The sequence below is a fragment of the Symphalangus syndactylus genome, chromosome X (genome assembly GCF_028878055.3).
Source record: "Symphalangus syndactylus isolate Jambi chromosome X, NHGRI_mSymSyn1-v2.1_pri, whole genome shotgun sequence".
NCBI classification, from domain to species: Eukaryota; Metazoa; Chordata; class Mammalia; order Primates; family Hylobatidae; genus Symphalangus; species Symphalangus syndactylus.
The window spans coordinates 61,154,816-61,172,621 of record NC_072447.2 but is presented as its reverse complement, the minus strand read 5'-3'; the positions used below and the strand labels follow the sequence as shown (position 1 = coordinate 61,172,621).

General features: G+C 44.8%; 2 protein-coding genes across 3 annotated transcripts in view; both read right to left on the bottom strand.

Annotated features, from left to right (window-relative positions):
* Positions 1–17,806, bottom strand: part of LOC129475042 (zinc finger protein 674-like) — a 981,285-nt gene that overhangs the window by 10,747 nt on the left and 952,732 nt on the right.
* LOC129475056 (zinc finger protein 157-like) overlaps positions 213–17,806 on the bottom strand; it is a 47,300-nt gene continuing 29,706 nt past the window's right edge. Inside the window, exons 3-6 of one of the 2 annotated variants that reach the window (XM_063634482.1) lie at positions 2,499–2,625; positions 2,126–2,221; positions 986–1,065; positions 213–226 (exon numbers count right to left, since the gene is read on the bottom strand). In XM_063634482.1, the coding sequence (XP_063490552.1) occupies positions 1,010–1,065; positions 2,126–2,221; positions 2,499–2,625 (279 nt within the window). In that variant the 3' untranslated portion in view covers positions 213–226; positions 986–1,009. Of the gene's footprint in view, positions 227–985; positions 1,066–2,094; positions 2,308–2,498; positions 2,626–17,806 lie in introns of those variants that run through there. The other variant, XM_063634483.1, reaches the window with a different exon arrangement.

Genomic DNA, 17,806 nt, shown 5'->3' with positions numbered 1-17,806 from the left:
TTCCTACAGTAAGCTTTCCCACATTCATGACATTCAAAGTTTTTATCTCCTCTGGGTGTTCTTTTATGTCTAACAAAGCCTGTTTTCTCATGGAAGGCTTTCCTGCATCCATTATATTCAACATTTTGATCCAATGTTTGAATCTTCTGATGGTGAAGAAGGTCATTATCATGCCTGAGGGCATTATCCGCAACAGAACCATTGCCACACAGCAGTGAGAGAGATCCTTTAAAAATAAATCACAGCATGTCACTCTTTTATGTAAAATCCCAAATTGGCTTCTCTTGTCACAGTATAAAATTAAACTCCTTAACACAACCTTTAAAACTTGATTCCAGCCAGGCACAGTGGCTCACGCCTGTAATCCCAGCACTTTGGGAGGCCAAGGCAGGCGGATCACTTGAGGTCAGGAGTTTGAGATCAGCCTGCCCAACATGGCAAAACTCCATCTCTACTAAAAATACAAAAATTAGCTGGCCATAATGGTGCCCGCCTGTAATCCCAGCTACTCGGGAGGCTGAGGTAAGAGAATCACTTGAACCCAGGAGGTGGAGGTTACAGTGAGCTGAGATCGTGCCACTGCACTCCAGCCTGGGTGACAGAGTGAGACTCCGTCAAAAAACAAACAAACAAAAAACCCTCTATTTCTCTTTCTTTTCTTTTTTTTTTTTTTTGAGATGGAGTCTCGCTCTGTCGCCCAGGCTGGAGTGCAGTGGCGCGATCTCGGCTCACTGCAAGCTCCGCCTCCCAGGTTCATGCCATTCTCCTGCCTCAGCCTCTCCGAGCAGCTGGGACTACAGGCACCTGCCACCACGCCCGGCTAATTTTTTGTATTTTTAGTAGAGACAGGGTTTCACCGTGGTCTCGATCTCCTGACCTTGTGATCTGCCCACCTCGGCCTCCCAAAGTGCTGGGATTACAAGCGTGAGCCACCGCGCCCGGCCAAACCCTCTATTTCTTAAAAATCAGTATCTATCCTTCTTACCTTGCACTGATTTTCTTTTCACCATCAAACATATGATGTATTTGCTTGTTTCTGGTCACTTTCCCCCACTATATTGTAAGCTCCCAAGAGAACAGAGATATTATTTTATTCACTACCAGTTTCCCACACCTAGAACATACCCAGCATATAACTGATACTCATTTAAAGTTTCATAGATGACTAAATGAATATATGAATGAATGCCTGATAACAGAAAGCATCCAAGGCAATGGAGGGAAGGAAGAATAAATGTTGCCAGGCGTGGTGGCTCATACCTCTGACCCTAGCACTTCGGGAGGCCATGGCAGGTGGATCACTTGAGCCCAAGAGTTCAAGACCAGCCTGGGCAACATAGTGAGATTCTGTCTCTACAAAAAAAATAATAATAATACAAAAATCAGCCAGGCATGGTGGTGTGCGCCTGTAGTCCCAGCCACTAGGGAGGCTGCCCTGGAAAGGTCGCTTAAAACCGGGCAGGTGAGGTTTTAAGTTGAGGTTGAGCCATGATTGCACCACTGCACTTGAGCCTGGGCAACAGAGAGACACTCTGTCTCAAAAAAATAAAAGAATAAATGTTTAAGATGAGGCAGAGATAAATAAGAGTGGTAAATAACTTAAAAATCAAGATAAAGGCTAGGTGCGGTGGCTCATGCCTGTAATCCCAGCACTTTGAGAGGCCAAGGCAGACGGATCACTTGAGGTCAGGAGTTCGTGACCAACCTGGCCAACATGGTGAAACCCTGTCTCTACTAAAAGTACAAAAATTAGCCAGGTGTGGTGGCACACACCTGTAATCCCAGCTGCTCGGGAGGCTGAGGCAGGAGAATCACTTGAGCCCGGGAGGTGGAGGTTGTGGTGAGCTGAGATCGCACCACTGTACTCCAGACTGGATGACAGAGTGAGACTCCATCAAAAAAAAAAAAATCAAGATAAAACAGGAGAAAGCATTGAAGTTTGAGTGTGATATTAAGATGTGTGACTTTGGTATCTGAAGCATGTAGACCTTCTGTCCTTATTTTCAAAGAGCTAGGAACTCTAAAAAGAGATTCCTAGAAAGTGTTGCACAAGCATACCCTTTGAACTGAATTCCTGGGCTCTTATTTCCCCTATTTTCCATATGTCCAGTTCTTGCCCACTTACCTGAGTAACCATGGCCTGAGGATTCCTCCTCTAATATCCACAGCTCTTCCCCTCGCTCCAACTTGAAGATCATCTCTGGTTTGGCCACGCAGAGGCCTGTTAATGGGAAATGGCACAGGACGTGGGCCAAGTTGTCTGAGCTCTAGGGCCTCTGATGGAGGAGGAAGGTGCATCTTCATGAGCTGCACAAGGAAGGGGGCCCATTTAAACCTTTCATTGGGGAAGTAAGAACGCACACATTTTTCCTGGTGCCCTAAACTGATTACTCATCTGTGATTCTCAATATCATTAAATCCTCGCAAGGCTGCACATGTTACAGCAACCAAGAAAGGAAACACACGCTCTCAGGAGTTACACGGACAATCATCCTCACCCACAGATGCCAGGTTGCTGTAGGTCTCCAGCATCACATCCTTGTGCATGGTCCTCTGAGCAGGGTCCAGTCTGTGCCACTCCTGTTGGGTGAAATCCACAGCCACATCCTCGAATGACACGGACCCCTGTAATAACAATCTCCAATGATCAGAATGGGACACATGAAAAAGATGTGCAGGAACTAATCTTCTCAATGGAGCCCTGTTGAAAGTTGACTAAATAGAGCTACACTGGATACCTGATTTTGTATCTTGCTTGATATACTTTTGGGGTGGGGGGTACCTGGGACAGCTTTATTACTGTGTTAATTTATTAATGCATGAAGAAAAGACCACCGCACTCCTGAGTTAACACTATGTGCCTCAGTAAGCATATTTCTGGAAAACCAATAAAAAAACAAACAAACACTATGTGCCTGGACGTGTGCAAGTTGCTGGGTTAAAAAATGAAGAAGGAGGCTGGGCGCAGTGGCTCATGCCTGTAATGCCAGCACTTTGGGAGGCCAAGCTGGGCGGATTGCCTGAGGTCAGAAGTTCAAGACCAGACTGGCCAACAGAGATGGGTGAAACCCCATCTCTACTAAAAATACAAAAATTAGCTGGGCATGGTGGTGCACATCTGTAGTCCCAGCTACTCAGGAGAATCACTTGAACCCAGGAGGCGGAGGTTGCAGTGAGCCAAGATCACACCACTGCACTCCAGCTTGGGCGACAGAGCAAGACTCCGTCTCAATGGGAAAAAAAAGAAGCTGGCTGGGCATGGTGGCTCACGCCTGTGATCATAGCACTTTGGGAGGCCGAGGCAGGCGGATCACTTGAGGTCAGGAGTTCGAGACCAGCCTGGCCAACATGGTGAAACCCCATCTCTACTAAAAATACAAAAAAAAAAAAAAAAAAAATTAGCCGGGCATGGTGGCAGTTGCCTGCAATCCCAGCTACTTGGGAGCCTGAGGCAGGAGAATCACTTGAACCCGGGAGGTGGAGGTTGCAGTGAGCTGAGATTGCGCCACTGCACTCCAGCCTGGGCAACAGAGAGACCCTGTCTCAAAACAAACAAACAAAATATATTTATACTTATAAATCATACAGAAGTGCTGTTCTGTGGGAGAAAGGGAGACAGTATTGCTCCCAGGATAACTGCATGAACAGCTGGGATGAGGCTGGAGTCATGTATAGACATTAGCAAAACAGGAGAGACAATGAGTTGATGGAAGAAAAATTGAGATAGACTTTGGAGTGTTTATGAAACATACTGACGGAGATGTCCAGCTGGAGCTCAAGAGAGAAGGCTAGCAGAGGCCAAGGTTTGGGAGGTAAGATCATTCCAGTACTAGCTGAAACCACCAGAATAAATTGGATAGCTAAGAAAGAGCACAGTTTGAGAGAAGCACCAAGTACAGAGTTTGAGGGAACACCAATATGCTATGAAGGTTGCAGAGTAAATTCTTGATATGGTTTGGATCTGTGTCTCCACCCAAATCTCATGTTGAATTGTAATCCCCAATGTTGGAGGTGGGGCCTGGTGGGAGGGGATTGGATCATGGGGGTGGTTTCTCATGGTTTAACGCCATCCTCCCTTGGTGCTGTCATCGCCATAGTGAGTTCTCATGAGATCTGGTTGTTTAAGAGTGTGTGGCACCTGTGCCCCAATTCCTCCTGCTCTGGCCATGTAAGATGTGCCTGCTGTCCGGGCGTGGTGGCTCACGCCTGTAATCCCAGCACTTTGGGAAGCTGAAGCAGGTGGACAGCTTGAGCCCAGGAATTTGAGCAGACTGAGCAACATGGTGAAATCCTGTCTCTACAGACAAACAAACAAAAATTAGCTGGGCATGGTGGTGCATGCCTATAATCCCAGCTACTTGAGGGGCTGAGGCAGGAGGATCACTTGAGCCCAGGAGGTCGAGACTGCAGTGAGCCAAGATCACACCACTGCACTCCAGCCTGTGTGACAGAGCGAGATCCTATCTTACACACACACACACAAAGATATGCCGCCGGGCACGGTGGCTCACGCCTGTAATCCCAGCACTTTGGGAGACTGAGGTGGGTGGATCACCTGAGGTCAGGAGTTTGAGACCAGCCTGGCCAACATGGTGAAACCCCATTTCTACTAAAATACAAAAATTAGCGGGGCATGGTGGTGCACGCCTGTAATCCCAGCTACTCAGGAGGCTGAGGCAGGAGAATCACGAATCACTTGAACCCAGGAGGCAGAGGTTGCAATGAGCCAAGATCGTGCCCTTGCACTCTAGCCTGGGCGACAAGAGTGAAACTCCGTCTAAAAAAAAATAAAAAAATTTCTTCCTTCTTCCTCTTTGCCTTCTGCTATGGATTGGAAGTTTCCTGAGGCCTCCCCAGAAGCTGTTATGCTTTTTGTACAGCCTGCAGAACCATGAGCCAATTAAATCTCTTTTCTTTATAAATTACCCAGTCTCAGGTATTTCTTTATAGCAATGCGACAACAGACTAATACAATTATTAGATGGTAGAAATAGAACCAGGAAAGTGTGGGGTGTTGGAAGGTAGGAGGGGAGACAGTTTCAAGTAACAGTGCCATTTCCAGTTTAAAGTGATAGGTAAGAAATGAGCTGGGTATGGTGGTGCAGGCCTGTAACCCCAGCTACTTGGGAGGCTGAGGCAGGAGAACTGCTTGAACCCGGGAGGTGGAGGTTGCAGTGAACCAAGCTCCAACTCAAAAAGAAAAGAAAAGAAAAGAAAAAAGAAATGGAAGAGATATTACTATATGCCTCCAATGACATTAAAATGAGAGTAAGAGAATGCCACGAACATTTTTATTCACATAAACTCACCAACTTAGATGAAATGGACCAATTCCATGAAATATACAAAACACCAAAACTTACCCAAAGAGAAACAGACAACTGAATGGAATATCAATTAAAGAAACTGAATTTGTGGTTTAAAACCCTCCAAAAAAGAAATTCCCAGGCCTTGATAGTTTCACTAGTAAATTCTACCAAATATTTAAGGAATACATCAGTTCTATACAATCTTTCCTCTTCCATTTTCTAGACAAGGACACTTCTTATTTTATGAGGCCATCATTATCCTGATTACGAAATCAGACAAAGACATGACAAGAAAAGAAAAATGAAGTCCAATATCCCTTATAAACATAGAAGTAAAAAGCCTCAACAAATATTAGCAAATCAAATCAAGCAACATATGTAAACACATAGCATGATCAGTTGGTGTTTATCCAGAGAACGCAAGGCTGGCTGAACATTTTTAAATCAATCAATATAATCCACCATATTAAGAAACTAAAACAGAAAAACCATACAATCATCAATTGATACAGAAAAGTCATTTGACAAAATTCAACATTCATTCCTGACAAAAACTCTCATCAAAGTGGGAATAGAAGGAAACTTCTTTAACCTGATAAAGATCATCTACCAAAAACCTACAGCTAACATCACACATAATGAAAAAGACTGAATGCTTTCCCTAGAAGATCAGGAAAAAGGCAAGAGATGTCCACTTTTACAAATCCTATTCGAAATCAAAATCCTATTCAAAGTCCTACTTTAGTGAAATCAGACAAGAAAAAGAAAATAAAAGGCATATAACTGGTTAGAAAGAATAAATAAAACTGTCTCTGTTCTCACACAATATGATTGTCTATGTAGAAAATCCCAAGAAATCTACAAAGAAGCTCTTAGCAAAACTGCAAGACACAAAGTCAACTCATCGAAATCAATCATATTTCGGCCGAGCATAGTGGCTGACGCCTGTAATCCCAGCACTTTGGGAGGCCCAGGCAGGCCTATCACCTGAGGTCAGGAGTTCAAGACCAGCCTAGCCAACATGGCAAAACCCTGTCTCTACTAAAAATTTTTAAAATTAGCCAGGTGTAGTGGTGCGTGCCTGTAATCTCAGCTACTCAGAAGGCTGAGGCAGGAGAATCACTTTAACTGGGGAGGCCAAAGTTGCATTGAGCCAAGATCGCACACTGCACTCCAGCCTGGGTGACAGAGTGAGACTCTGTCTCAAAAAAAAAAAAAGGGAGAGAGAGAGAGAGAAAGAAATACAGTAAATGCAATATATACACACAGTAATTATAACATAAAATAAAATGAGAGAATTGAGACCAAGCTTAACAGTAACGCGAATAAATACGAATGGGCTTAATTCGCTTATTAAAGGAAAAAGGGAGCCAAATGTGGTGGCTCACACCCATAATCCTAGCACTTTGGGAGGCTGAGGTGGGAGGATTGCTTGAGGCCAGGAGTTCAAGACCAGCCTGGCCAACATAGGAAGATACCAACTCTATCTATTTAAAATAATAATAATAATATTTTTAATAAAATATTAAAGCAAAGCTATGAGGACACAAAGGCATAAGAATGATACAATGGACTTTGGGGACTGAGAAGAAAGGGTAGGGGGAAGAGGGATAAAAGACTACACATTGGGTATACTGCTTGGGTGATGGGTGCACCAAAATCTCTGAAGTCACCACTACAGAACTTCCTCATGTAACCAAACACCAACCATTCCCCAAAACCTATTGAAATAAAAAAGAAACTGAAAAATAAAAATGAAAAAAACCTAAAAATATGTAAAAGCTATGTTTTCCATGTAAAAGCAAAGTACAAAAGACAAATGCATTTGATTACTATTACATATGTCTGGCTGGGCTGTTCTATTGATGGGTCAGCAATATTTAGGTGAGTAATAAAATAAAAACATATACAATCAAAAAAATAAATAAAATAAAAAGGGTTTAATATTGCCTCATAAAGCAAAGCCCAGCATTATGCTGCATACAAGAGACATGATTAAAACACAGTCATGCAAAAGGCTAAAATTAAAGGGTTGGACAAAAATTTACCAAATGCCTAATAAACTTGCACATGTTCCTGATGTGGTTCGGCTCTGTGACCCCATCCAAATCTCATGTTGAATTATGATCTTCACCATTGGAGGAGGGGCCTGCTGGGAAGTGATTGGAACATGGGGGTGGATTTCTCCCTTGTTCATTTTTTTTTTTCAAGACAGAGTTTTGCTCTTGTTGCTGAGGCTGGAGTGCAATGGCGCGATCTTGGCTCACTGCAACCTCCACCTCTGAGGTTCAAGCGATTCTCCTGCCTCAGCCTCCTGAGTAGCTGGGATTACAGGCGCATGCCACCATGCCCAGCTAATTTTTTGTATTTTTAGTAGAAATGTGGTTTCATCATGTTGGCCAGGCTGGTCTCGAACTCCTGACCTCAGGTGATCCGCCCGCCTCAGCTTCCCAAAGTGCTGGGATTACAGGCGTGAGCCACTACGTCCAGCCTCCCCCTTCTTCTTGTGATAGTGATTGAGTTCTCACAAGATCTGGTTGTTTAGTGTGTGGCACTTCCCCCTTTGCTCTCTCTCTCCTGCTGCCATGTGAGACATGCCTTGCTTCCCCTTCACTTTCCACCATAACTGTAAGTTTCCTGAGTCCTCCCCAGAAGCAGAAGCCTGTCCAGCCTGTGCAACCATAAGTCAATTAAACCTCTATTCTTTATAAACTACCCAGGTCGTTCTTTATAGGAGTGTGAGAACAGACTAATACAGTACCCCGAACCTAAAATAAAAGTTAAAAAAATTTTTTTTAAATAAATAATAAATAAACAAAGTCAAGACAATAGAGAATAAGAATAATATCCAGGGCACTTGGTTAGGAATTAGAGAAAGCCATACCTGAAACCCAAGTCTAGATATCTAGACTGGCGTTATGGTTCACAACATCATATTCAGTCACTCATTTATATATAGATAATGCAGGGGTTTTTTCTATGCTTAAGTTCATTGATTCCTTTGTCATCTGCGTTCTGCTGTCGAGTCCATTTCTGAGTTTCCATTTTGATTATTGTATTTTTAAGTTCTAAAATTTCCATTTGGTTACTTTTTATGGCTGTTTGTTTGTTTCAGACAGATTCTCCCTCTGTCTGCCAGGTGCGGTGGCTCACGCCTGTAATCCTAGCACTTGGGGAGGCCGAAGCGGGCAGATCACCTGAGGTCAGGAGTCTGAGACCAGCCTGGCCAACATGGTGAAATCCTGTCTTTACTAAAAATACAAAAATTAGCAGGGCATGGTGGTGTGCGCCTGTAATCCCAGCTACAGGGAGGCTGAGGTGGCAGAATCGATTGAACCTGAGAGATGGAGGTTGCAGTGAGCCGATATCAAGCCACTGCACTCCAGCCTGGGCAACAGAGTGAGACTCTATCTCAAAACAAACAAACAAACAAACAAACAAACAAACAGTCTGGCTCTGCCACCCAGGCTGCAGTGCAGTGGCTCCATCTCAGCTCACTGCAACCTCCACCTCCTGGGTTCAAGCAATTCTCATGCCTCAGCCTCCCAAGTAGCTGGGATTACAGGCGGCTGCCACCACATCCAGCTAATTTTTGTATTTTTAGTAGAGACAGGGTTTCACCATGTTGGCCATGCTGGTCTCCAACTCCTGACCTCAAGTGATCTGCCCTCTTCGGCCTCACAAATTGCTGGGATTACAGGCGTGAGCCTCTGTGCCTGGCGACTTTTCATGTCTTTTATTTCTTTGCTGGGGATTTCTATTTTTTTATGGAAACTTTCTAAAAAAGTTTGTTTTGAGTGTGTTCATAATTGTTGAAGTATTTTTATGATGGCTGCTTTAAAATCCTTGTCAAGTAATTCTAGACTCTGTATCATCTCAGTGCTGGCACCCACTGATTTTTTTCTCATTCAAATTGAAATGTTCCTGGTTCTTGATATAACATATAACTTTTGGATTTTTGTATAATGAGTAAACAATATCTTGGTCAGGCAAGGTAGCTCATGCCTGTATCCCAGCACTTTGGGAGGCTGAGGCAGGCAGATCAATTGAGCCCAGGAGTTCGAGACAAGCCTAGGCAACAGGGCAAAACCCAATCTCTACTAAAAATACAATAAATTAGCCGGGTGTGGTGGTGCACACTTGTAGTCCCAGCTACTTAGGAGGCTGAGGTGGGAGAATCACCTGAGCCCAGCCAGTCAAGGCTCCAGTGAACCGAGATCCTGCCACTGCACTCTAACGTGGGTGACAAGAGTGAGACCCCATCTCAAAAAATAATAATAACTAGATACTGGGGTATTATAGTACAAGACTCTGGAGCTTATTTTTTTGTTTGTTTTTCAAGACAGAGTTTCACTCTTGTTGCCCAGGCTGGAGTGCAGTAGCGTGATCTCAGCTCACTGCAACCTCTGTTTCCTGGGTCCAAGAGATTCTCCTGCCTCAGCCTCTCTAGTAGCTGGGATTACAGGTGTCTGCCACCACACCCAGCTAATTTGTGTGTGTGTGTGTATTTTCAGTAGAGAGGGGGTTTCACCTGTCTCTACAGGGTTTCACCCTGTTGGCCAGGCTGGTCTCGAACTCCTGATTTCAGGTGATCCACCCGCCTCGGTCTCCCAAAGTGCTAGGATTACAGGCATGAGCCACTGTGCCCGGCCTGGAGCTTATTTAATCATCCAATTTAATGTACCCTATTCAGGAGATGGTGACACTAAAAGCCCAGACTTCACCACTCTGCAATATATGCATGTAACAAAGCTGTACTTGTATCCTCTAAATCCATAAAAAATCTTTAGGCTGGGCACGGTGGCTCATGCCTGTAATCCCAGCACTTTGAGAGGCCAAGACAGGCGGATCACGAGGTCAGGAGATCGAGACCATCCTGCGTAACACGGGGAAACCCCATGTCTACTAAAACTACAAACAAAAATTAGCCAGGCATGGTGGCGGGTGCCTGTAGACCCAGCTACTCGAGAGGCTGAGACAAGAGAATGGCATGAACCCGGGAGGCGGAGCTTGCAGTGAGCTGAGATCACGCCACTGCACTCCAGCCTGGGTGACAGAGCGAGACTCTGACTCCAAAAAAAAAAAAATTAAAAAATTTATCAAATGCAAACAATAAAGTAACAGCAATAGCCTATATAAGCCGAAAACTACAAGAATGAAAGAAGAAATAGAAATATTCTCTAATGGTAGACTTTTAACATACCATTCACAGAATGAGACAGATTAAATGGACAAAATATAAGTAATAATATAAAAGACCTAAACCACATAATCAGTAAGGTTGATCTTCTGGATGTATATATATTGAACACCACACCCTGATCATATAGAATATACTTTTTCTCACGTGCACATAAAATATTCACAAAACTTAGTCAAATACTAAGGCACAAAGAAAACAACTTTGGTAGGTTCCTTAAGATACATATATTACAAACAACGTTGATCACAATCAATAAAACAAAATTAATAATTAGAAATTGACAAGCTGCTTCTAAAATTCATATGGAAATTAAAAGGGCCTCGAACAGCCAAAGCAATTTTGAAAAGGAAGAAAAAAGCTAGAGGATTTATATACCTAATTTCAACACTTACTATAAAGCTACAGTTCTCGGTCAGGCATGGTGGCTCTTGCCTGTAATCCCAGCACTTTGAGAGGCCAAAGCGGGAGGACTGCTTGAGCCCAGGAGTTCAAGACCAGCCTGGGCAACATAGTGAGACCCTGTCTCTCCAAATATAAAAAATTATTGGGTGTGATGGCACACACCTGTGGTCCTAGCTACCTCGGAGGCTGAGGTGGGAGGTTCGCTTGGGGCAGGGAGGTGGAGGCCGCAGTGAACTGTGATTGGGCCACTGCGCTCTGGCCTGGGCAACATAGTGAGACCTTGTCTCAAAAAATAAAAAACTGAAGAGCAAGCTAGGACTGACTTAAATACAATAGTGACATACATGACCAACAGAGGTGGTTGATAAATGCAACAAAAATCCAAGGGCCCACTCAAATGGTGAAATTCTTAGGAATAACCTGGGCAGGATCCACCCCTAACATTCCCCAAGCAAGAAAAAAATGAACTGCTGTCACTGCCTACTACCCCTGGTACTACGCGAGAAACACAGTACCTAATCAGGTTACTTGTAATTTGCAGGATGCATGTTCCACATCTGAGAATATTGCTAGCTTCCCTCCATTAAACAACACAAAAGAAGGCCATATTTAAGCAGGCTATGTCTGAATTGCAAAGAGCAGATGCTCTCTTGATGCTTTTGAGCCCTTATATAAGATCCATGGGCAGACATGATTTTGAAAATGTCTGCAACTTGTATTTATAGAGACTGAAGATTGTGGCAAAAGCCCATGAGTGCTACCCAACAGCAATGGCTGAGGTTTTGGATCAGAGAATTTCCAGATGTGGTGGTATGGTGATTTTTTTGTGAATGAAAGATAAAATAATCTTGAAACCTGAAATACCCATAATGTCCTAGGTGATGTCAGAGAAACATTCTAATAAAGAAGGCAATGCCCAGAAGAGTTCCATAATATAATGGAAACAGTTTATACGAGAACATGCTACTGGAGGATTGCAAGGCAGTACTCATCGTATTCAGCATTTCCTCTATGGCCAACTTTGAAACCACCAGAGGAACTGACAGCTCCTACTGCCACATGGACGGCACCCTATGAACAGCTCTCGTGACTGAGCACAGGGTCTCATGCCTATAGTCCCAGCACTTTGGGAGGCCGAGATGGGAGGACTGCTTTAGGCCAGGAGTTCAAGACCAGCCTGGAGAACATAGGGAGAATCCATCTCTACAAAACATATAAAAAATTACCCAGGCATGGTGGCACATGCCTGTAGTTCCAGCTACTCAGGTGGCTGAGGCGGGAGGATCGCCTGAGCCCAGGAGGTCAAGGCTGCAGTGAGCCCTGATAGCACTACTGCTCTCCACCTTGGTTACAGAGCAAGGCTCTGTCTTGAAAAAGAAAGAAAAGAAGAGAAAAGAAAAGAAACAGAAGATATTATACCAATTTAGACTGCCATGTTACATTTCTTCAGATCAAGGAACACACCTTACAGTGCATAGTATCCAACAATGGGCAAAAAAATAAAACACCAAATGGACATATTATGTTGCATGTCATCCTCAGAGTTGTAGTTTGGCACAGAATTGGAATGGACAATTAAAACATCTGTCAAACGCTGGGTGCAGTAGCTCATGCCTATAATCCCAACACTTTGGGAGGCCGACTTGGGAGGATCCCTTGAGCCCAAGAGTTTGAGACAAGCCTTGGCAACATAGCTAGACCCTGTCTCTAAAATAATAATAATAATAATAATAATAAGAGAGAGAGAGAGAGAGAGACAGGAAAGGCTGGGCATGGTGGCTCACGCCTGTAATCCCAGCACTTTGGGAGGCCAAGGCAGGCAGGCAAATCACCTGAGGTCAGGAGTTCAAGACCAGCCTGACCAACATGATGAAACACCATCTCTACTAAAAATACAAAAATTAGATGGGTGTAGTGGTGCGCACCTGTAGTCTCAGCTACTTGGGAGGCTGAGGCATGAGAATCACTGAAATCCGGGAGGCAGAGGTTGTGGTGAGCCGAAATTGCACCACTGCACTCCAGGCTGGGTGACAGAGCAAGACGCTGTCTCAAAAAAAAAAAAAGAGAACAGAAAGTGGGCAATGTGGCTCATGCCTGTAATACCAACACTTTGGGAGGCTGAGGCGGGAGGATCACTTGAGCTCAAGAATCTGAGGCCAGCCTGGGCAACAGAGGGAGACCACATCTCTACCAAAAAATACGAAAATTAACTAGGCATGATGGTGTATGCCTGTAGTCCCAGCTACTCAGGAGGCTGAAGTGGGAGGATTGCTTCAGCCCTGGAGGCTGAGGTTGCAATGAGCCAAGGTTATACCACTGCACTGCAGCCTGGGCAACAGACCCAAACCCTGTCTCAAAAAGAGAGAGAGAGAGAGAGGAGACATGGGCCTAAAGAGCTGGCTTACACACCTTCCCAAGTTTGTGCTCACAGTCAACATGAGCAGAATCAATGGAACATTCTTGCTAGATAGATTCCAAGATTCCTCCACTTTTCTGAGAGATGAGGTGTAAAGGTGATGGGGGAGGATGCTAATATGACTATACAATTCTCCCCTATATTACCTAAACTTTCTTTCTTACTGCTTGTTGCAATGGTTCCAGGACCAGGGCTACAACTGTGAGTGCTGGAAGCAGAGATGATCCTTAGCAAGAATCTGCAACTATACTTTAAAATATATATATGCCAAAATTCCTATGGGCCTAATGAGATAGATTGTGCCTTCACCCCATCTGACAAAATTGGGGTTGACAGTGAATCCAGATGCACTGTCTAGTGGTTGAGATACCCCATGAGTTTGGTACCAATATAACCATATGCTATATGAATGGGAAAAGGCCAATGGGGAGGCATTTGCTAGGCCAATATTGCTGCCAGCAACCTGGACCAGAACAGTGTGTGGGTAGAAATCAGTGACAAATAAAGAGAAATAGAAAGAATAGGCCGGACATGGTGGCTCACACCTGTAATCCCAGCACTTTGGGAGGCCAAGGCGGGCAGATTACCTGAGCTCATGAGTTCGAGACCAGCGTGGCCAACATGGCGAAACCTCGCCTCTACTAAAAAATACAGGCCGGGTGCGGTGGCTCACTCCTGTAATCCCAGCACTTTGAGAGGCTGAGGCGGGCGGATCGCCTGAGGTCAGGAGTTGGAGACCAGCCTGGCCAACATGGTGAAACCGTGTCTCTACTAAAAATACTGGACATGGTGGCAGGCGCCTGTAATCCCAGCTACTCGGGAGGCTGAGGCAGAGGAATCGCTTGGGCCTGGGAGGCAGGGGTTGCAGTGAACCAAGATCGTGCCATTGCATTCCAGCCTGGGCGACAAGAGTGAGACTTCATCTAAAACACACACACACACACACAAATTAGCTGGGTGTGGTGGCATGAGCCTGTAATCCCAGCTACTCGGGAGGTAAAGGCAGGAGAATCACTTGAACCCAGGAGGTTGAGGTTGCATTGAGATGAGATTGTGCCACTACACTCCAGCCTCCAGCCTGAGAGACAGAGCAAGACTCTCTCTCAAAAAAGAAAAGAAAAAGAAAAAGAAATTAAAAAAGAAATAATAGCTGAAAGTAAAGGAATGAATTATGCAACAAAGGAAATCCACCATCATGGTATTCCACAAAGCATTGCTTCTGACCAAGGAACTTATTTCACAGCAAAAGGAGTGGGGCAATGGGACCATGCTCTTGGAATTCACAAGTCTCACCATGTTCCTCACCATGCTTTTTGAAGACTCAGTTACAGTGCCAGCTAGGTGGCAATACCTTGCTGGGCTGGGGCAATGTCCTGCAGGAGTCTGAATATTCTCTGAATCCGCATTTAATATATGGTGTGATTTCTCCCATAGCCGGGATTCACAGGTCCAGGAATCAAGGAGGTAAAAATGCAAATGGCTCCCAGCTACTCAGGAGGCTGAGGCAGGAGAATCACTTGAACCCAGGTGGCGGAGGTTGCAGTGAGCTGAGATCATGCCACTGCACTCCGGCTTGGGCAACAGAGCAAGACTCCGTCTCAAAAAAACCCCACAAAAACAAACAGAAATGCAAATGGCACTACTCACTATTACCCCTAGTAACCTACTAGCAAAATGTTTATTTCCTATCTTCATGATCTTATGCTCCACTGGTGTAGGGGTCTCTGTTCCAAAAGGAGGAAAGCTTCCACCAAGAGACACAACAGTGATTTCATTGAACTGGAAGCTCAGACTGCCACACGGCCACTTGAGGCTTCTCATGCCTCTGAAGCAACAGGAAAAGAAGGCAGTTGCTGTATTGGCTGGAGCATCTGATCCTAACTACCAAGATGAAATTGGCTTGCAGCAGGGCACAGTGGCTCACGCCTGTAATCCCAGCACTTTGGGAGGCCAAGGCGGGCAGATAATTTGAGGTCAGGAGTTCTAGGCTACCCTGGCCAACATGGTGAAATTCTGTCTCTACTAAAAATACAAAAATTAGCTGGGCGTGGTGGCAGGCACCTGTAGTCCCAGCTACTTGGAAGGCTGAGGCAGGAGAATCGCTTGAACCCAGGAGGCGGAGGTTGCAGTGAACCGAGATTGTGCCACTGCACTCTAGCCTGGGTGACAGCAAGACTCCATCTCAAAAAAAAAAAAAAAAAAATTAGGCAGGCATGGTGGTGCATGCCTGTAATCCCAGCTACTCGGGAAGTGAGGCAGGACAATCACTTGAACCTGGGAGGCAGAGGTTGTGGTTAGCCAAGATCGCATCACTGCACTCCAGCCTGGGCAACAGAGTGAGACTCCATCTCAAAAAAAAAAAAAAAAAGAAAGAAAGAAACAAACAAACAAACAAACAAACTGGGTTGCTATTAAACAATGAAGATAAAGAAGAGTAGGCCTGGAACACAGAGGACCCCTTAAAGCACACTACAATGCCCTGTGATTAAAGTCAATTGAAAACTACAACAACCCAATTCAGGCAGGACTAACAGTAGCCAGCTGATAGGGTTCGGCTGTGTCCCCACCCAAATCTCATCTTGAATTGTTGCTCCCATAATTCCCATGTGTTGTGGGAGGGACCCAGTGGGAGGTAATTGAATCATGGAGGCAGGTCTTTCCTGTGCTGTTCTCATGATAGTGAATAAGTCTCACAAGAATGGATGATTTTATAAAGGGGAGTTCCCCTGCACATGCTCTCTTGCCTGCCACCATGTGACTTTGCTCCTCTTTCGCCTTCCACCATGATTGTGAGGCCTCCTCAGCCATGTGGAACCATGAGCCAACTAAACCTCTTTCCTTTACAAATTACCAAGCCTTGGGTATGTCTTTATTAGCAGCGTGAGAACAGACTAATACACCCAGACTCTGCAATAATAAAGGTTTGGGTCACCCCATTGGGTAAAGAAGCAGCTCAGGTGTCTGCTGAGGGCAAAGGGATCTGGAATGGGTAGAAGAAAGCAGTTATAAATACCAGCTATGACCATGTGACCAGCTGCAGAAATTAGGACTATATATAAATATATAACTTTTTTTTTTTTTTGAGACGGAGTTTCGCTCTTGTTGCCCAGGTTGGAGTGCAATGGCGCGATCTCGGCTCACTGCGACCTCCGCCTCCTGGTTCAAGCGATTCTCCTGTCTCAGCCTCCCGAGTAGCTGGGATTACAGGGATGCACCGTCACGCGCAGCTAATTTTTTCTTTTCAGTAGAGACGGGGTTTCACCATGTTGGTCAGACTGGTCTGAAACTCCTGACCTCAGATGATCTGCCCACCTTGGCCTCCCAAAATGCTGGGATTACAGGCATGAGCTACTGCACCCAGCCAATATACAATTTTGTTTAGAGGCAAGGTCTTGCTATGTTACCCAGGCTGGACTAGATCCTCTTCCCTCAGTCGCCCAAGTAGCTGGGACTACAGGCGTGCACCACTGCCCCTGGCTACAGGACTGTAATTTTTATGAGTATTTCTTCCTTATTTTGTTAGGCATATGTGTGTGGATATATAAATATATATGCATATACATCACAAGTATTTGTTTTGTTCCCTCTCTTATCCTCTTATCATCTAACATAAAAATTATTAATACTTAAATTTATAGTACAATATTCATTTTTTGAGACAAGGTCTCGCTCTCTCACCCAGGCTGGAGTGCAGTGGCTCAATCACAGCTCACTGCAGCCTCGACCTCCAAAGGCTCAGGCAGTCCTCCCACCTCAGCCTCCTGAGTAGCTGGGACCACAGGCACATGCCACCACACCTGGCTAATTTTTGCATTTTTTGTAGAGATGGGTTTTCACCATGTTGCCCAGGCTGGTCTCAAACTCCTGACCTCAAGTGACCCTCCCACCTCGGCCTCCCAAAGTGCTGGGATTACAGGCATGAGCCACCACTCCTGGACCACAATATTTATTTATTTAAGTTACAGGACATCAGGGCAAAGTGTAAGCATCACCCACTGACTTTGTCTCCTCTTCTGAGGAAAAGAAGGTGTTTTTAGTTGTATACTTGATAATTGCATCATGTTAGGCAGAAGTATGAGCTTGTTATCTTTATTTAGAGATTAAGTATGATTTGAAGAGATATGTATAGATGCCAAGATAATGAGGGGTGGATTGCAATAACCAATTTGATGTGTCAGTTGGACTGGATATATGCCCCAGTTATTCAATCAAACACTAATCTAGGTGTTGCTGTGAAGGTATTTTGTAGATGTGATTAACATCTACAACTAAGCCAGGCATGGTGACACATACCTGTAGCCCCAGCTATTCAGGACACTGAGGCAGGAGGATAGCTTGAGCTCAGGAGTTCAAAACCAGCCTGGGCAACATAGCAAGATGCCCATCTCTCGAATAGAAAAATCTAGCCAGGAACAGTGGCTCACGCCTATATTCCCAACACTTTGAGAGGCTGAGGCAGGAGGATCTCTTCAGCCC